This window comes from Oryzias latipes, chromosome 12 (assembly GCF_053564925.1).
Source record: "Oryzias latipes strain Hd-rR chromosome 12, Olatipes_Hd-rR_3.1".
In the NCBI taxonomy this organism is placed as follows: Eukaryota; Metazoa; Chordata; class Actinopteri; order Beloniformes; family Adrianichthyidae; genus Oryzias; species Oryzias latipes.
Window position 1 is genome coordinate 27,839,283 of NC_136248.1, and position 20,786 is coordinate 27,860,068.

General features: G+C 38.9%; 1 protein-coding gene across 5 annotated transcripts; it reads right to left on the reverse strand.

Annotated features, from left to right (window-relative positions):
• Window positions 1-5,859: 5,859 nt before the first annotated feature.
• On the reverse strand, window positions 5,860-19,985 carry LOC101174279 (KN motif and ankyrin repeat domain-containing protein 1-like). Of its 5 annotated transcripts, XM_004074665.4 has the most exons (12): window positions 19,770-19,985; window positions 19,582-19,658; window positions 15,965-18,409; window positions 14,389-14,580; window positions 13,338-13,440; window positions 12,521-12,670; window positions 12,349-12,436; window positions 10,392-10,611; window positions 9,318-9,460; window positions 8,066-8,266; window positions 7,310-7,405; window positions 5,860-7,233 (listed from the first exon to the last, which is right to left on the reverse strand). In XM_004074665.4, the coding sequence occupies exons 2-12, from the start codon at window positions 19,616-19,618 to the stop codon at window positions 7,171-7,173; spliced, it is 3,738 nt and encodes a 1,245-aa protein (XP_004074713.2). In that variant the 5' UTR covers window positions 19,619-19,658; window positions 19,770-19,985; the 3' UTR covers window positions 5,860-7,170. The 5 variants fall into 5 exon arrangements, with proteins under 5 accessions (XP_004074713.2, XP_011479792.1, XP_011479791.1 ...); XM_011481490.3 differs by having other exon boundaries at window positions 10,392-10,608; window positions 19,582-19,817; XM_011481489.3 differs by having other exon boundaries at window positions 19,582-19,817.
• Between the last annotated feature and the right edge of the window lie 801 nt (window positions 19,986-20,786).

A 20,786-nucleotide genomic window follows, 5' to 3' on the forward strand; every position in this document is an offset into this window, starting at 1 on the left:
TTGAAATGTCTGTCCCTGACAGAATGATTCAGAGAAGCGACCAGCTTTCCTGGAAAGCTCTCACAAATGACACAAATAAACTTCCACAAGTTTCTTTCACAGAACTAAAGGTTTTTAGAAACCGGTTGGTACTTACACCAAAACAATTGTTTTGTAATAAACAAATACAAAAAACCCAAAGAAAATCAAATTAATATTTGGTGCGTGTACTCTGTTCCTTCAAACTTGTAGAATTAATACTTAAGATAAATTGATTAAATCACTATTAAAGCTGATCTGAACACAGCTTTTCCTCTCTGTAATCTTGTTAAATTATCCAAGCTGTGCAAACTTTTTGGACACTGGACATTTCATTGCTTTTTTGGTGGTCAGTTTCAAATGGTAACTGGAGCCAAGTCAGTTTACTAAGTAACCACACGGAGGGGCAAAAAGTATCAGATTGTGCAAGTTCTGCAACCTAAAACGATGAGATAGGCCAGTAATTTTAATCAAAAAATCAAATCAAAGTTTATTTTAAAAAAAAGCGCTTTGCATACTTTGCACAACTCAAAGCGCTTCAACATTTAAAAAAATAAATAAAATAAAAACAAAAAACCACACAATATTATAATAGAAACACAACCCACCCTTCACCCATCCCACTCCCCTCCATTAACACATATGACTAGTGACCCCAAACACATTGAATACTGATAAAGGTGACTACTACAAGAAAGTTAAGGCTTTGTGTTGCTGTGGGGAAACCGACAAAGCCAGTAATAAAACACTGGGGCTAAAATCATGATAAGATTTTAGCCCTCATAGATATACCTCAACTGTAGGAGACAAAATGAGGCAAAAAAGCCAGAAAATCCCATTGTCTGATTTTTAAATAGTTTATTTGCAAATCATGGTGCAAAATAAGTATTTGGTCATCTACAAATAAGCCACACTTCTGGGTATGACAGACCTGTAACTTCTTCTGTAAGAGGATCCTCTGTCCTGCACTCGTTACCCGTATTAATACCACCTGTGTGAACTCTTTGTCTATGTAAAAGACATCTGTCCAAAACCTCATGCAGTCACACTCCAAACTCCACCATGGCCAAGACCAAAAAACTGTTCATGGACACCAGAAACAATTGTTGACCTGCACCAGGCTGGGAAGACTGAATCTGCAAAAGGTAAGCAGCTTGGTGATGAGAAATCAACTGTGGGAGCAATTATTGGGAAATGGAAGACATTCAAGAAGACAAATGATAATCTCTCTCCATCTGGGGCTCAAAATGATTACAAGAACGCTGAGCGAAAATCCCAGAACCACACGAGGGGACCTAGTGGATGACCTGCAGAGAGCTGGGACCCTAGCAACAAAGGCTACCATCAGTAACACATTACACCGCCAGGGACCGAGATCCTACAGTGCCAGATGTGTCTCCCTGCTAAAGCCAATACATGTACATGCCTGTCCAAAGGTTTTTAGATTTGGATGATCTAGAAGAGGTTGAAACTAAAATAGAACTTTTTAGTAAGAACTCTACTTGTTGTGTTTAGAGGAGAAAGAATGCTGAGTTGCATCCAAAGAACACTTTGCCTACTGCAAAGCATGGGGGTGGAAACATCATGCTTTGGGGCTTATTTCAGCAAGGGGATCAAGATGACTGATGTAAAGAAAAGAATGAATGGGACCATGTATCATCAGATTTTGAGTGAAAACCTTCCATCAGCAAGGGCATTGAAAATGAAACATTACTGGGTCTTTCAGCATGACAACGATCCCAAACACACTGCCTGGGTAATGAAGGAATAGCTTTATTAGAAGCATTTCAAGGTCCTGGGCTGGCCTAGCCAGTATCAATCTTTGGAGGAAGCTGAAAGTCTGTGTTGCCCAGCGACAGCCCCAAAACATCACTGCTCTGGAGGAGATCTGCATGGAGGAATGGAATGGATATTTGGACCCCTTCACATCTTTCACTAATTGGATGAAGTCTTTTTATGTAGATGCCCATCTGCTATGTAGACGAGGGTCATTTGGAGTACAATTTAAGCTATGTTGACTTTTATTTAACTACAACTGTGGCAATAATTAAAAAAAAAATCTTATTTTTTCTTGTATTGCAAGTCATCGCAAAATTGTCAATGAATCTTATTAACACTTTCAGGTATTTGCAAGACATCTATAATGCTAATAAGTATCTCAATAGCAGCTTACACATTAATAAAGCCCATTAATTTGTTAAGTTAGTTTATAAAACTTATTTAAGCTTATTAACACTTAGGCTTGTGTGAGACATCTATAATGCTAATTAATGTCTTACTAGAACCCCAAACAATAATAATAATAATTTGTTAACAAGGTTGTTAATAAATCGTATTAAGCTAATTAACACTGACAAATGTGTTAGGCATCTATAATGCCAATAAATGTATCATTTGCACCTTAAAATATCCTAATAATGATGCTTGTAAATGTACTAATGTACTAATAAATGTCAGCTTGTTAAGGAATCTTAATATAAAGTGTTACCAAAATGGTGAAAAACACAAATGATTTCATCATAGATTGATCACCTGAATGGCAATTCTGCTTTTTCTGCAGGAAAATAAAACTGAAACTGTATTCTTTTCCTCAAAACTTCCTGAAAGTTCTGTCATTTCCTGACGGTTTGGCTCTTTTCCTGCTTTTGATTAAAGCAAGCAAACTCCCTGAAGAGCCCCCCCCTCCCGTTGATTTTTCTCTGAGTCCACACAGATGCATGCAACCATTTCAGAGCTTAAAGACTCAAGATAACATTTCCGTGCTTCCAGGATACGCTAAAGTGTTTGATGAGAACGCTGTCGACAGTCTTATTTTATGGTTTCATAAAAAGAATGAGGTTTCAGAGAAGTGGTATTGATTTGTTTTAGCCGCTGAAAACACAATTTCCCCCTGAAAGCTGTTTTATTCCATGAATGTTAGAGCAAACAGACACTGTTTTACTCAATCTAGATGAAGACAAAGCCCAATGTTGCTGTCTTTCGCTGTCCTTTCTATCTCCCCTTTTTTTTAAAGAGAAAAATAAGATTGAATGAAAACCTTTGTTTTGCAGCTCATTGAGGCTGGACAAACAGCACTGAATACTGTCAATAATAATAATAATACTTAATAAAAATACTAACTATAAAAGGGAGGTTGATTCATACAGAAGGATTTTCATCTATTTTGGGATCAAATGCTTCATTTTTCTCTGTTTTTTAATTAATGAAAAGGAATTTGGCAAAGTAAAGGAAATTTATTTTATAAATTAATTCATTCATTCATCCATCTTCTAAACCCGTTTTGTCCCTTTCAGGCTGCTGGAGCCTATCTTGTGGGCAAAGGCCGGGGACATCCTGGACAGGTCACCAGTCTGTTCCAGGGTCACAATCACACACCCATGCACACTCACATTCACACCTATTGGTGAATTTTGAATTTCTAAATTTACCCCCCCTAGAAAAAATTGAACATTATTAATTCATTTATAAATCTAAGATTTTAAAGGAATGTGAACATATCTTAAAGCATTTTAAGATTTTGTGAGAATTCCATCTACAGATTTATGCTTTTTATCTCTTTTTTGTTCTAAAAATAATTAGCAAATTCTTAGTAATCCCAAATTACTGACTTTTTTTTTTAACTGAATTTGCTTAAATCCTATAGATCTTAATTTAACCCTCAGTATTCTCTAGTGAGTTTACCAATCACACAGGCCGGTTGCAATGAAGTAGTGTGCAAGGAGTGATGGCATCCTCCCCACAGACACATTTCATTTAAGATTTAACGTGAAGGTTTCTAAAAGGTTTTTAGTTTTGACATTTTTGGTTTAAAACGAACATAACAAGAGTTGAAACACATACTTGTGAAAGACTTTACTGCCAAAACAGGCCCCTTAAAAAAGGGTCAAAAGTTCTTACTCCATCGACAGCTTTTCTTTTAATAAGCAAAAATGGGGTAAGAGAAAGAGTTCTTCTTTTAAGGGTTGCATCAGAAAGGGCAGAGTTAAAAGAAAAATAAAACTTTGCCAAATTACCTGTGCTAATCAGTGAAAAGGCTGATTCACTGTGGCGACCCCAGAAGGGATAAGCCGAAACAATTTGACTTTCTTTAAAAAAAATAAAAAAAAGCCAACATTTTACATGATTCAATTCAATTCAATTCAATTCAATTCAATTCAATTCAATTCAATTCAATTCAATTCAATTCAATTCAATTTTATTTGTATAGCCCAAAATCACAACAACAGTCGTCTCGATGGGCTTCGAAGTAAAACATGAACTCAAAAGGATCCTTTTGTTAAATAATTCTTAGGTTACTTTAAGTGTCTGCCAAATCGATCATTTTAAATTATTTTTTAGCTTAGAATCTAATTTTAAGATGCTCCACTCTATAACGAAAACTTCTTTGTTTCTGTCTTTGATTTCTTTTCTGTTTTTTGATCAAAAAGTTAACAAAAATTTTAATTGCTCCAAACAAGATCCTGACTTCAAAACATTCCCTCAGCATGTGGAGAGCACAGGTCTGCACTCAGCTCTGTTTGAAAATCCCAATCGTTTTGGCATCTGATTTGAGATGTTTAGCATTAAAATATCTGTTTTATGGGAAACAGCAGGAGCTTGGAAAAGGGGTGTAGAAACACAAAGACTTTGGGCTCTACGTGCTTGCAAGACGCATTAATCACAGCTAAGCACATGCCAAAAACACATTCACTGGGTTGCCGAGCGCACAGATGTGGTGCACATGCAGAGACACAACTGCTTGCAGATGTTTGGCCTTACTTCCTTTAATATCTGTAAGTCTCGTCATAAATATAAACATTGTTTTTTTTTAGCATGCCAGCTTGAAGCCACTTGAATAATAATAAAAAAAGGCAGATCATATCTGAGAATGATATTCGTAAGACCTAGTTGCCTAACACTACTGTTACCATGGAAACAGGAAGATTTCAGATGCCAGACCTCTTACTGTATTTTATTGCTGTTGCTGGGAATTAACCTACAGAGTGTGTTGAATCACAAATGCAAGAAGTGGAAATGCCCTCGAGTTGCGAGAGACAGAGCGGCTGCAGGCCACAGGGAGGAAGGGCAAAAACTGTAATTCACATCTTTCTCTTCCTGCAAACCTTTCCCTGCCATTTGCACCTCAGGACTCCCTTTTTAAAAGCTCTCAAGAGCTGCAGAATGCATTTGAAGCGAGAACATGAAAAAAGACAAGAGAGCTGAATGATTAAATTGCACTTCTATCAAAAAATGTTAACAGTAATCCCCTTGCGTTTAGAGCTCCAAAATCTAAATGGTGTTTGTTGGGTTATAAATCAATTCTGCAACACAGTATCACTTATGAAATCAGCCACAACTGCAGTCTGAAGGTTATTCGGCATATGTGATAAATGATGCATGACTCAGTGAAATGTAAAATGCTGTTTGAGCCTGCAGTAGAGCACAAAGGAACCACAATAGCCAGACTTTGATCAGTGAGTAAAGACAGAGGAAGACACAACGGGAACGAATAAACACTCTTCTCACAGTTTTCTTTTGAGGTTAAAATTCAACTTCTTTTCCAGGATAATGCTGGAAAAATGAAGACAGATTTGATGCAAGTCAGGACATGCTGCACCTGAAAAGAATATTACACCTGCGAGATGGCGGATGTGGAGAGGTGAACGGATGTCTGTGAAAAGAGACACCAGAGACCCACGGATCAAGACGAGTCCAGTATAATATGAAGGTGCTGATTGCTGACAATGTGAGGCATTTTATTTCAGTTATACTTTTTTATTTATTTAACAAAGGCTGAAAAATGAATAAAAACCGTTTCAGGAATTCTGTGGTCTTTCAAAAAAAAACAACAACAACAACAAATAAGTCAAATTTCTTGTGTTTATTGAAATTAATGCATAAAAAACAATACATGTTTTAAGGGCTGTATTTCAACGTGGACAAGATCATTCTCAAGCACACAAAAGAAAACACCACAAAAATTGGTAGCTTTCTGAAAATTATATAAATGTTATTTTCCCCAAAACCTGTCTGAAAAATTGTTTATGAAAACCTTTGCTGAGCTGTTGTTCTTTAACTTGTAGCTTCAAAAAACATTTGTTGTTCTTGAAGCACAAAGTAAAGATATATATAGTTACGTTATGCCATGCAGAAATAATCTTGTTGTTGCACAACAATTTAGCACATTCATGCATTGATTTGCAAACCCCCAAAGTTTTAATGGCTTGTCAGATATATGTACAATTTTCTACTATCCTCATAAATTTCAGTCATCCCTTCTTACGCTCTCTTTAAACCCTTTATATAAAGTATTTCACTTTCTTCCATGTTTTGTTTCTTTTCAAAATTTCTTCAAGCACCAACTCGGGTTGAACCCCGAGTTGAACCCCAACACAAAGTCTCTTTTTTTCATCTGCTCAAAGACAACATGCTGGACTTCCAATCCTTCCTTCACATCACATGACATCATATGAAAACAAAAACAAAAAAACAACTAGATTGCTGGTTCAAAAGCTGGGAGGACCAAAAACACATGTAGCTGCAGGACATGTTTCTCTGTGCCATGTTCTTGTGGCATTTTTCTGATGATGGAGGACATGTTATAACCCTTGGGCATAACCCTTGTGCTATCCTGCGTGGTCAAGATGACCATTGACGTGTTCTCCCTACCATGACAAAGGTGGATAAAGGTGGAGAGGATTTTATGTAATCCATGGACACCAGTGAAGATCACAAATCATTGATGAAAAAAGGTTCAGCGCACTGTCTAGTGGGTCTAGATGACCTAGGAAAGTGCCTAGGATAGCACAAGGGTTAAAACTGCATTTCTGACTATTTCTTTATTCAAATCGTTGTGAATCAGGGACAGATGAAAACATGCTGTTTGAAAAAGTGCTTATTTGTTCTGTACAAAATACACTGGACAGGCAAAAAGCTCCCTGCTCTGAGCTCTCAGCAACAGGGAAGGGAATGGGGGCGGGGTTGGTACGCCCACAACTCAGAAGCAAACTTCTAATGAACTACTGCAGAACTCTGCAGCCATTAGGTCCAAGAAAATGTCACACGATTTTGGCATAATCATAAATAAAAGTGGATCTTTAAGAAGCTAACTAAAGACTTGAGGTGTTTAAACTTTGATATTCAGCAAGCACCCGTTTATGATGATACATTCCTTCACTCAAACACACTTCTTCCTCCTGAAGATGAGGAGAACCTGCCGCTGCGCCGAGCACCAGCCTGCCAAAGTGCAAAAGAAAAGAACAGTCAAAAAGGACTTGTTTAACTCGTGTGGAGTTTACCAGTGCCGTAATACCCCTGTCTGTCTGGAGAAAGTAGTGTGAGCGTAAAGGAGCACTGCGATGTCACTGTGTCCCGCCTCCAAGGCGATGGACAAGGCCGTGCTTTCATCCTGGTAACGCACAAAATACCTGACGTTAAAATTCCTTTAATATTAGGGAGCAAAAGATTAAAAATCAAACTAAATAGTTTTTCCATTACTTCTAAAACAAGGTTTGATCTTAATAATATTTACTCTGTCTCTGCATAACTTGAGTTGAGTCTGACTTCCCTCACTACTTAGTGCACTATAAAGGGTGTTTGTTATATTGTTGGGATGTCCAAATGTGTAATTACAAAATCCAGTGCCCTGGAAATTTCCCAGAAGCCTCTGTGAAAAACCAGTGTGCATTGATGCTCAACAGATTGGTGGATATAGACCACAATGCACTGCGTTTGAACAATTTGTCATCTGAAAAAAGGTCTGTAAATACATTTTTTATAAACCATTCAAGTTTTCATCATTAGAACACAGTGGATTTATAAATAGTCTTTGTAAAATGTTTAAATTTACAAGGTGTTTACTTCAGATAACGGGTGATGTCCTATTTAAATGAAAAACAATTAGTGAGTATGACTCACTAGTGGAAGGTCCCGCACTATATAGTATTTGAGGGATTAGGGAGTGGTGAAGGAATTTGGACATTGCCTCTGTTCAGGGTTAGATGGGGGGCTTCTGCTACTCGGCTGTAAGCCGGCGTCCCCGGTGGAGAACAGGAAACCATCCACCTACACTGTCAGTCAGGGTGGCATCGCACTCTGGCTGTGCCAGGAGCAGTTTCACAATGTCAGCGTAGCCATGCTCGCTTGCACACATCAGCGCCGTGGAGCCTTCATCGTCGCGGATATTGACATCCGCCCCCTGAGCCAGCAGCGTCTCCACCATGTCCCTCCTGCCGTGACTCACAGCCAACATGAGAGCAGTCTGACCAGCCTGGAGAGCAGACGGGGGAGTCAATCACAGGACTTGGCGAGGGATGACGTTCAGTCTAGACATCTCAGTCATGTTTAAGGATAATTGTATCTCCTATGTGAGCACTTCACACCATAATCATGAAAGCAATTTCCTAGAAACATCTTTTAGTTGTAATTTTATGCCAAGGAGACTGGGCTGATTCTTGACTCGTAAGTCGTAAAATACTGGAACTAATCATAAACTCAGCAAAACAAAACTGTTGATAATTGAGGAGAAAAAAAAACATTTAAGATGCAGTAAATCCTGGAGCGTATTTCTGCTAAAAGCTTTTGTCTAATTTTTAGAGCATTCGTATAATACTAGCTGCGTTATACACATGCGTAAAACTTTATCTAAGTTCTAAGAGTATCGAAAAAACACAAGTACACACTTTCCATTAAATCATAATTAAACCAACTCTAGCAGTAAATCATCATCATCATCATGAAACTAAGAAAAATGTGAACATATTAAGAATGTGGGTGTGGTTAACAAAATACCTCTGTTGCTAAGGAAATCTAGAAATTTTGTTCAGCAGATTCTTGTAAAAATTATATAAACCTGTTTGTCACCCCCAGGCAACCAACAAATAAAATAGTTGGTATGGAAATAAAAATCAAGAGAAAAGCCACCATTAAAAAAAAAGTGTTCTTGTAGTGAATTTGTTACATGCAGCCCTGACCAGGGTGGGAAAAGCAGAAGGGGAGAGTAAATGGCATGAAGCAACTGCTCAGCCACAGGCACACCATACCATGCTGAATGTGGCTTTATTTAAATTTTATCTTTAGTTTAGTTGGAAAGTGATGGAATTTTTCTATCTCTGTTTTTTTTTTAAAGAATGGCCATCAAAATATCCAAATTTGGAGGTTTACTTTAGTTTTCTTCCACTTTTCAAACCTATAAAAACCTACATAAAGTATATGGAAGCCATGGTTACTCAGAACACACTGAAAAGCCCTTTTATTTTGAAGCAAACTTACAGAGTTAGGAAACACAGATTCGGGCCGGACTGAGAGGCTGGCGGACAAACCTGGCTGGCTTTAGCATTGACGTTTCCTGCGGCAAAGAGCTTCTCCACCACCCTCATGTGGTCTGGATTTTCCACGGCTGAGAGGGCAGCCAGCATGATGGGGGTGTAACCTGCTGCGTTCTGCAGATTCACGTTACACACCCCTAGGGGTATGGGGAGCAATATATGACAAACAGGAACAGAAAGAGAAAAATTACCTCCATACATCAAAAAATGGGAATCTAAACTCTCTGGATTCACTTTCACAGAACTTCTGAAAATCATTGTTTTGAGATTGCTCAACTCACACCAGACTGCCCTGAAACAAAGGCTCTGTTTTTATTTTCACTACTAGTAAATTTCATATGTCTTGATTGCAAAGAAGCTTGCCTTCAGGGATGCAATTGTTTGTATTGTGTTTTTTTTTAAGAAAAAAAATCTCTTTTATATCTTTGTGACTTCAGTCTTTGTTTTCTTCTGTTTTTGATTTATCTCTGCAAAGACTTTCCCTTGACTCAGCCTCCTCAGAGTTGCAGCCCAGATCATATATGAATATGACAAAACAGCCCTAAACGTCTTTGCTTTTTACACATATTCTTTGCAATTCTGTTAATTTAAAATAGCCCAAAATACTTTTACATTTATTTTAAATATAAACTTAATAACAAAACTGTATTTTTGCGCTTACTTGAACTTCTTAAATCTTTTTTTAAACAAAATGTTGAACAGCACCTGTGTTCTCCCACTCAATATCATAGATTTTGATGTATTTTCTGTTACAATCTCATGATATTAAGCGAAGCTCTCTAAATGGGGATAATGCTGCCCCCTGGTGGCTGCCTCACGCTCATTGTTTTTATAAACAGCTGCCTCAACAGAGCACTTGTTGCCTCTATGTCAATCAACGGTTAATAATAGTAAAAAAATAAAAATTGCAGCACTGTGTTTGGAGCTGCAGGATTACATGTCTCCATCTGCTTTTTCGTTTTCATTGTAAAAATAAAGAGGAAGTATCTAAATAAAATGATGCTTAAAATTATTATGGGAAGGGAGGTGATAAAATCCAGAACTCAAACTGGCCTGCACTCACAGTACCTGCATCCAGCAGTTTTTTGACAACCTCGAAGTTGGAGTGAGAAAGGCTGTAGTGGAGAGCGGTGTTTCCACTGCCGTCAGCCATGTTGGCGATGTGCTGCAGCACCGAGGTTGAAATGAGCTCAAACATTGATAAGTACTTGTCAACTGTGTCGGGAGAAGCTGACTTGTGGCTGGAAACAGAGAACCACTCCTGACTGATTGTGTGAAGACACTCCTGCTGCACAGAAGAAAATAGCAATGAACTTTGTCGTGAAATAAATCAATTTAAAACAATTAGACCATAAAAGAAGAATAAACTCTGAATAAAGAAAATAGTTAACCCCATGCACTGACTGTACGGGAGAACTGGACTGAGTGGGTGTGACGTCACCCATACAAAACAGCTTACTTCAGAGTCAATTCGGTCACCATTTTTTACAATACAGAAGCCACCATTTGTTGCCAGACGAGGTTAGTATGCAGTGATTAGTCTGACTCGGCCTGAGTCTATGTTTCTATGGAAACTACTGTCGCCAATCAGGAGGGAGCTTGTTAGAAGTCCACACCCTTTCCACTAAAAGTGGACTCAATCTGTTTTAAATATTCGAGGTGGGAGCGAGTGATTACCACATGCTTTTATTGAGGCATCTGATTGGCCGGTTTAAAACTTGAATAACTTGTAATAAAGAAATATCAGGGGGAAAAAAATCAGGATTAATAAGAACATGTTAAAGAAGGAACAAGAACAGTTTTTCTGACAAATAGAAACATTTAGTAATAGCTGTTTATTTCTCTATAGAAATCTATGGAATATTGGCTTCTTAGAGCCAGTGTGGGACACAAGGGAGGAGGGGTCACTCAGTCCAGTTCTTTCATACAGTCAATGGTTAAGCACCCGTATGGGGGGGTTTACCAGGACAGGTGCCTGGCCAACCCTGGTCCTCAAGAGCGTCAACGCTATCTGTTTTCCAGCTCTCCCTGGACTGCTTGATGCTGACAACCATAAATCAGGTGTGTTCAGCCAATCAGGATGTGGAACTACTTGAGTCAGTTAATGAGCAGCAAGTTTGCCATGGAGGACTGGAAAACCAACATAGTGGAGGCTCCTGAGGACCAGGGAAGGCCAGCCCTAGAGCGTCTGGATTTTATGGACGCTCTAGGGCTCGTACGACCACCTCAAGGGACAACATGAAAATGGAGCGTACCACTGGCGTGCGTGGGGTAGGACTGTTGTGAAGTATTTGTCAGGGCAATCGAAGTTGCACACACTTATGACATACGAGTGGTGCTGTCGTACACTGCCCTTACGTCACACTCTAGTCGTTCAAAAGGTGAGAGATCTGGCCCAATACAAATAAATGCTGCAAGCACAGTGTGTGCACGTAGTACATAAGTGCCTGTACGCTCTGACTGTCTAACTTTTTCATTTCTAATAGTCAGGCTGCATGCAATGTGCCCTAATCACGTGAACAGCACCAACAGGCTCCTTATGCAGTGTACAGACTTTTGGAGGTCTTCTACTTCATCCTTACTTACCCTTGTGTGTTGTAAAAGGGTTAGCTACGACCTGTTGCTAGCAGGATGTCCATAGAGAAAAACCGTGTGTGAACATTTTTGCTTTATGGGCTCATTAAGTGGTCTTAAAATTTCATGCTGGCACTTCTCAAAACAATAAAATTGATTTCATTTTTTCCCCAAATCGTTCTAATAAAATCAGTCAGCTTTCTTTAAAAATCAGCAATGCTACAAGAGTAGTTAAAAAGTACACAGCACGTTTCCACTTCTTTCTGAACACAGCCTCCCTCCCCATGCACATTTATTCATCAAGGCTCCACCTCCGCAGACCAAGTCTTGTAACGTGGTGTACTCTATCCACCCGTGAGGGCAGTTGTGACTAAGATTTTTTTTTTAAATGGCACGGTTCTGGAGTCGCTTTCAAACAACTTTCACCTCGATAATTAGGTAAAAATCTTACCAATTCCTTGTTGGACAGGGGTGTGGCTTCGCTCAGATGTGCCTTTAAAATCTGACAAGCTGAAAACATCTTTTCATTTAACCTGTACCTGTAAAGAGCATAAACAAAAGCTCTGAGCTGGATGAGATGATGTTATACTTCATGGTTTAGACCATTTGTGCTTTCACATTACCTCTGTTGTTTGTGTAACTTAGTTGTGTCTTTTAATCGCTTGCTAAACCCTTCTTTCCCTTTTGTCGCTTGGTGTCCTTGTGGAGAAAACTTCCCAAATGTTTCATTTTCTCCTCTTTCTTGTTGCTCTTGTACTAACATAAAGTCTAATCTGAAAGGAAAACATGACAGATCATGACAGGCATTCATTTGTTTTTAAATGGTGTAGACTGTTAACCTTTCAAATTCGTGTTTTTCACTGTTTTATTTATTTAATTATTGTCCAATTCTTTTAGCATTAGTGGACCTTTAGTTATTTTTGAGTTTCCCCCTCTCTAAACATTATTTTTTATTAGCACAGTTTTTAATAAAATCTGCTATTTTTGGCTTCATTAAAGTTTTTTTTAACCTATTCAGCATTTACTACTTATGAAATCAATGTATCAATGTTCTCACTTTTTGAGTCAAATTTGGTTTCCCTACCAATTTTTTTCTGTTTAATTTAGCAATTGCGTCAGGATTTACCTTCAGGATTTATCTTTTTTTGTTTTTTGGTGTTGTTTAACAATATTTTGTCAAGTTTTCCGAATAATTTGTGCTTTTTTTCTGTTGATGCTCGTTGAGGGTTGCATCTATGGACTAAACTTTCATTCCTAAATTAAGCAGGCAGTTAGCAGACCTGTTCTCAAACCACCTCTTTAATGATATAGCCTTTATTCCACTAAATTATTTGAAATTTTAGCAAAAGAGAAAAAAAAACTTACTTAAATATTTCATCAAATCTTTAATCTATACAAGATGTGTTTAATCTAAAGAGGTTATTTAGAAGAAAGACTTACCCTGTTGCTGCTTCCACAAACTTCATGTTCTTCCTGTTGCTGCTGCAGCTCTGGTCACCGCTTGGTTTCTTTATCACAGATTTACACATGTTTGTTGGCTTGTCTAAAGATAAAAATATAGATTTGTTGTTGCAAATACTAATGAAAGCAGCTTTTACTTTAAAAAACATTTTTTATAGTCTAAATCCAATTTGAACTTCTAATGAAAAGAGTTATGTAGGAAAACTGGTTCAAATCCCAATCGTTGCTCAGTTCATTTGCTGCATCTCTCTGGTGTGGTTGCAAGAAAATGTTGAGACACTTAACTTACACACTGATGGGAAGTGAACTGTGATGAAATCATCAGTGGATGATGACATGTAATTTCCACACATAACATAACATTTAGCAGGTTAAGATATTTAACTGCAGATCAGGCTGTTGCTGTGTCAGCACAAGTAATCTGGAAACCAACAAGCCATTAGTGAAAACTCAACGCGTTTAACAGCAAGCTGTTAGATTTGTCCCAAAGTTGATTTATTCAGTCTGCTGCAAAAGTGTCAAAGCTCCTTCTGTTTTACTTTTTTAAATTTGCAAATTAACCCTGGTGTGGTCTGGCATGAATTTAAATGCAGACAAATGATCTAACAGAGCAGAAGTAAACAAAAATAGTAATAAAAAAAAGAAGATTGTGACAAAGTCTAAAACAAACAAATTGATTAACACCAATGATTTCTAGCGTAACTGTTTAAATGTCCTGAAGAAAAAAAACACAACAGGTAGGGAAGGACATGAAAAGGATTTACAGGGTTAAACATTCCTCTAAATGTGAGAGGCAGCATTCTCAGACACTAGATCCTCCTACAAAGTTGTTCAGTTTTAGACCTTCAACCACAAACTACCATGTAGGGTAAAATGACTTTCCAAACCCACCAAAAAAAACAACAACAACAAAAACAGCAGTTTAAATGGGGCCACGAGAGTTGTTTGAAAGTCGAAAATACGAACTAAACAGTGTTCTTTCTTACAACATCCACATATAATGATGGACCAACAAAAGAGGCCTACGCACCTTGTAGAGCTGCGGAGGACGCCTGCTGCTCTAACAGTTGAATCATTCTTTTCACCTCAGAGTTGCTCCGATGGCACATTTCTGCTTCGTTGGTTGTGCTCTGACAGTCTTCATCTAAGGGTTGAGGTGTGGGCAGCATCTCCAGTTTTGCAGCAACAAAATCCAGATGACAACTTTCTGATCGGATTAATTCTGCAAAGCGATGTCGCAATCAGGTTAATTAGGCCTTGGTCAGATACTCAGTCCTGATCCAATACTGGATGCAGTAGCTTGAACAATACGTAAAAATAGTGCAACTATCAACTAGATAAATAGTTAATGATTAACTAGTTAAAATAAAGGTGATAGCCATGTGAGAAAGTTTGGTGACTATAGCTTAGCATCTGCAGAACTATTGAACATTTGTGATAAGATTTGGTTTATTTCCATTAAATATTCATAAAAAGTCAAAATAACTGTTCTAAAACACTGTGGCATAGTACGTTGAGCAGTATTAATGAATAGTTCATATTAATGTTACCATTTGTTAATTTCAGTTATTTTTTGAGAAGATTTTAATTTGATTTTAGATCACTTTTTCCTGGAGCTTGCACTTTGTAGATGGATCTTTGGTATCCGCGTCTGCATTTAATTCTCATTTAAAATAGTTTTTGTAGGTCTTTGTTTGTATTAAAACAAACCAATAGAGACACTTGCTGTTAGTTTTAAACATTTATCAAAAAGTTATTAAGCTCGGATCTCAGAATCTGTGAATATCTTGTTAACTTTAATGAACTGTTGTTGCACGCCTGCTTTATATATTATATATCGTGATTTGTTGATGATATGCAGACTTCTAGTAAATTATTTATCTGAAACAAGTTTGAAATATATAGCGCTGATCATACTAATGAGAATAAAATAAATACCCTGTCCCTCTTCAGGATGCAACATCAGATTTCGATCCAGTCAGAAACGACATGATTAGGCGCAATTTCTGATCACAGGATGAGGACATTTCTATAACATACTTTTAATATTTAGATGCAAATAACACACACATGCAAAATAGCAGTGCTGTATTTTCTACACTTGCAAGCCTTGATTTTTTAAAGAAAAGTGTGTCTTAGAATCCACAGCGCCTTGTGCATGGATTCATTTTGGTTGGGCTTAATGATGTCTAAGTGATTTTGAGAGGTCAAAGCATCAATCTAATTTTTGGATGTAAATGCGGTTAATGTGTAGCGGTGTCGGACGTTTTTTTTACATGATGCTAACAAGGTTGGGAGTTAGCGCAGTCACAGTAATGTTTGTTTTAGCGCCATGTCTGTTTTTTGTCATGCTGTGAACACAGTTAATAAAGTCTGAATGACTGAACGACTTATATTTGACTCTTTTGTTTTGCTTAATGCACCTTATTTATAACATAAGTTTTAAAATAGACCATTCATTGACGGTGTGCCTTATAATTGGGTGCGCTTTATGGGGAGTAAAACTCTGTAAATGAAAGAGGGCTAATTCCCAGTCTAAATTTTAATTGGACATAAAGGTTTAACATTTATTTACAAATTACTTTGAGCAAATTCTGCAAACTTACCCGTTGGTTCAGAGCAAAAACGTTTGTGCTTTTCTTTTCCTTCTTCAGACATAGTGTTGCCGCTTTGCACCGTCTTGGAGGTGCTGTTGCCAACTCCTACTCCCGTGAGCAGGTCTCCGTGCTCACTCAGGAGCCTATGCAACTTGTCTATGTAATGGTTTAGCTCATGGCCTCTCTGGCACTGCTGCGTTGTATGCCCAGACGTACTAGATGTAACTGTAAATTCCTGTACCCTCCCGTCTCCAACCCCAACGCTCTTCGTCTTAACCGGATCAGGAAGATGGGATGGTCCAGAGGCCATGTTCCGAGTTTTCAGTCCAACCAAAAAATTCTCATAAATGCTTGTAAAGCCAACTCCAGAGTCTCGGGTTATCTTGATCACGGTCTCGGGTGTGTCTCTGGAAATACTTTCATGCAGGCTTACAGTATTGACACCAACGCTTCTGTATTCTGTGGTGCACATGAAGTCCCTGACCCTGCTGCCGACAGACACTGTCCGGGTCAAAGTGTGGGTAGTGTTGGTGTGCTTGTCCTGCGTGCTGAGCAGTGTGTTTGTGCTGGAGTCATTAATGAACGCTTGTCTGGTGTTGGTGAAGCGAGACACTAGGTTTGAGACAGTGTTGGTTCGCTGTGAAGATGTGTCAGGAGATGCCATGATTCCCAGATCAACTCCCCTGATAAGATCTGTTGTTACAGACTTAGAAACCATGTCCTTTACCGCACTGTCATTTATAGAAAAATCTCCACAACCTACTGAGAGACATTTAACTTTTTCTTTCTTAAACCAATTGTTCTCAGCTGGCATTTCTGTGTTGCTTCCAGCATCACGGACCTTCATCTCTGTTCCTACTCCAAGGGTGTTAGTGAAAATCTGAATCCCCACAGCTGCATCTTTGTTCTCCACTCGCTCCCGTATCTCCCAGTGGCTCATGGGGAAATCAGGTCCTACACATACAGTTTTCCTCTTTGGTCCACAAGAGACTCCCACATTTTTTACCCCTGTTGCCTCTCCTGTGCTTGCATCTCGAAATTCCGTGTGATTACCGGCTCCCTGGCTTTTTGTGAATGGCTTGATTTCTGTGCCGATACTTGCGGTGGACGGCCTGGCCAAGCAGGCCTTGTCAGCCCGGTTCCTGGCGCCTGCAACATGAAGCTCCAATTTGAGACGAGTCAGTTCTATCTGGAAAGCTGATTCTTTTAACTCTGCCTCTAAGTGGCAAATTCTTTCCTTTAAGGCACCGTTCAGTAGCTGCTGGGCAATAAGCTCTGCCTCCTGTTCAGCATAAATGCCTAGATTAACCTCAGAAACTTCTGTTGCTATGGATCTTGTCTCCACCTGTTCAGTGTGCACAGATTTATCTACCTTTGAAGGTTTAGGAGGGACCATATCTGTATCAGTTCCAACTGCAACAGACTTGGTAGCCTTGCCTTGCACGGAGATTGGACCTTTACCATGCCACACTTGCAAAGGTCCCTCTTTGATGGCCTTTTCCAATGCGTCCATCTCTTCACTTAGTTGCCTCACTTCCTTGAAGTTTCCAGGATCTGCCAGTTCTTCATCAGCACCTTTATCATTCTCACTGTCAGTCATTTCCACATCACACGATCTGTTCCAGATCAAGTTGTTTATATTTTCGTTGTCATTCTGATTCTTCAACTGAGAGTAAAGTTGCCTTTTTTCCTCTTGCAGAACGGAGATCTTTACCTGGAGGACAGGAATCATTTTCACCTGCTCCTCCATCTCCTTCAGCTTTTGCAGCGCTACCACCATCTGGTCACGGACATGTTGGAGGTGCATGGGACCCGACACTGGAGTGCTCCTGCCAGAGCTCTGTGGGCTTAGCTGCAGGCAGCCTGTGCTACCTCTACTTCCTAGAGATGAGCCAAGGTGGACATCTGCATCAGATGAATGGTTGTTGTTGCTCTGATTGTATGCGTTCAGACCTGTGAAAGGGGAGACTGAACCTGGGGAGCTTACACCTCCAAAGCTGGCTAACCGTCTACGGGGAAGAGGCTGAGGTGGTGTCTGACCCACCACATCCTGATTCAAGAGCTTTGAGGTCTCTGTCTTTTCCATTACGCCACTCTGTGAAGATCTTGGAGCTGATTGGGGCTTTGATCCGGAGGGGATCCGAGAAGGACTTGGGTCTTCACTATTGAAGATTTTACTGTCCTGTGAGGAAATGTGTGATGGAGGAAGAGGTGGTCTTCCTCTCGCTGAAGAAGACATGCCCAACAATCTGAAGTCATCACTGCTGGACGATGACAAGGACTCAGCAGAATGCCATTGACTAGAGGAAACTGTCTTTTCTGCATCACTGAGGACCACTCTGGGCCTCCGCTTAAGGCTTAGCCGTTTAATGGTGGCGCCTTTTTGAAATCTGTCCAACTGGTAATTATAATCAACACCAAGATGGGTCGGGATGGCTTCTTCAGCGTTTGGACCTGTTGGACCAACAACGAAATCAGCTTTCATAGTTCACTCCAAAACAAATAACTGTAATGCTACGTACACAGCGGGTGGTAAACACCGGGACTAAACGTGGGTTCTTTATTGCACTTTTAACATATGGGGTTTACAATGGATTGTCACTACCCAATACTCGCTGATGTATTCACAGCTGGAAGAGTTTTATTGCAAAATGTCAAAGCAGTGCAGATCTGGTGAATCTTGCTCTATTCCAATACATGAAAAACTTGATGCCATAGAATTCCTGCCAAGCAGAAAACCACAATTATTAATTTCACGTCACCAGCAAATCCGATTCCCGCATCCGAGTCACAGTTCAGCGTTGTCCCATTTTAGTAGCCAATAAATTCAACCGGTTGAACTTCCAGTGCATGATCAATGAATGCCTGTTCTGTACGTAGAGCCCGTAACCGGACTCAAAAACTTGGATAGTGACTCATGAACCCGAGAGAAATTCAGGTTGACGTGCGTTTACATAGACTTTTCATTGAAAATGGCCGCTTAAAAATGCATTGCCGAGGCTGGTGTAAACGTAGCATAAAAGGAACACAAAACTTGCCAAAAAAGATTCAAACAACATATTTTCAAATAGCAGACACAGTATTGGCAACATTTCTATGAATGCTCAGAACTTCTCACATGAAAAACCTATTTTTAAACAGGTGAAACCATGACTCCAAACTGGTCCAGTCTTACCTCCTCGCTGAGGATGTCCCAATTGAATCCAAAGCTTTCAGATAGCTCTTGACAAAAATTTATCTTAGCCTGTCCCACTAGAAAAGGAGGGACACAGGAGGACTTTGCGCTCTCACAGACACTGTTTTCAGAAGTTTGTTTTTCCTCAAATGGTATGTCTCTCAAGATAGACTGAACCCACTCTGTAATTACTCTGCAGCTCTCCCTCTAAATGGCCCGCCATTCTCTTGGCAAAGGTTTTTTTTTTTTACCACAAACATTTTTTACGTATTTAGACAGTGAGTATGGTAACAAAAAACAAAAAAAAAAAAAACAAGTAAACAATATTTCTGTATGGTAACTACTGATAATTGCAGGCTCAGAAGAGATACTGCTACTGTCTTCTTGTACAAAGAGACCAGGAACATACTTTAAACATTTACATTTTGGTCATTTTTATCAAAAACCTTACCTGAAACAAGCCTCAGTGTGTAGCTGCCTTGAGCCATGATGGTGCTTCAGAAAACCCAAACGGTTCAGAAATCCAAGCTTGGAAAACCAGAAAACAAAACTTTATTTTCCCCTCACATCCTTTTTTTCTTATTCTACAACTTTCCCTGTCTAAGCGCAAGTCCATGAGTCAATAACGGCTAAACTTACTCTGCTGGCTTAGTGGAAATGCAATCCTCGGCAAACACAGTTAATTCTGCAGAACTGCAGGGAGGAAAATGAGCAGCCTCGGTGCACAACCTTGAGTTGGTGCAGCGCTATGTCATATCACTTTCCCATCTGTAAGCAGCTTTTGTTCCCAGGATGATTTAAAGAGCCTTCCTTTAGTTTTTATACTGCAGCATTTTGAAAGGATTTAGTATGTACCTGTAAGGTTAAACAGGAAAGAAACCAAACAAAGTTTGTGATCAGGAAACTAAAAATAAATCACATTAGGTTTTGGGAACCAACAACAAACCATTTAAAACATTCAAAAATCTACACTAAAAAATTTCAAAATGAATCTACAGTCATATAAAACACTTAATTTCATGTCTTTGTGAGTGAGGGAGCCAAAACTTTATTTTTTGGCACTTTTTCTCATTTATAGTTTTATATATTTCACCTTCTTAATCTATGAATTATTAACACCTTGGCAAAAGTAAAAAAAAAACACACTCTTTCCTGCAGTGGGGATATAAAAGGAGATGGAAATGTGGACTGTTTATTTTTGTTAATCGCTATTTTACTACCTTTACGTCACTTTGTCACTATAAGTTTTTTTGGCAGACACCTTTTTCCACCTTTTGTTGAGCAGGTTCTATGGTGTCAAAATAGAGCCTAAAGTATTTTGATTCGCAGATTTGGGGTTTTGATGCGCGGTTTTACTGTTTTGATGCGCAATACTTTAGGCTCTATTTTGACACCATAAGGTTCATCAACTCATTCTAATTAATTCAACATTTTATCCCCTTGTTTCCAGGAAATAAGAAATAAACTCACAAAGGTAATCTCCAGTTAAGAAGGGTTTTTAATTCACACAAACATTTTTCATGTTTTCTTTACCAATGCAAATACATTATCACGTAGTCTTAGCCTGGAATTCATTGAAAAACATGTTTTTTTTCTCACATGAATTTTTCTCTTGTTAGAGTATAATTCAAGAAGTGAAATCTCAATATGTTTAAT

Coding starts and splice junctions, on each gene's coding strand:
- LOC101174279 (XM_004074665.4), bottom strand. CDS start 19,618: ATGGCTCAAGGCAGCTACACACTGAGGCTTGTTTCAG. Junction 13,441..14,388: donor GTCCTCCGCAGCTCTACAAG/GTGCGTAGGCCT, acceptor TTTTATCTTTAG/ACAAGCCAACAAACATGTGT. Junction 7,406..8,065: donor ATGCCACCCTGACTGACAGT/GTAGGTGGATGG, acceptor GTGCGTTACCAG/GATGAAAGCACGGCCTTGTC.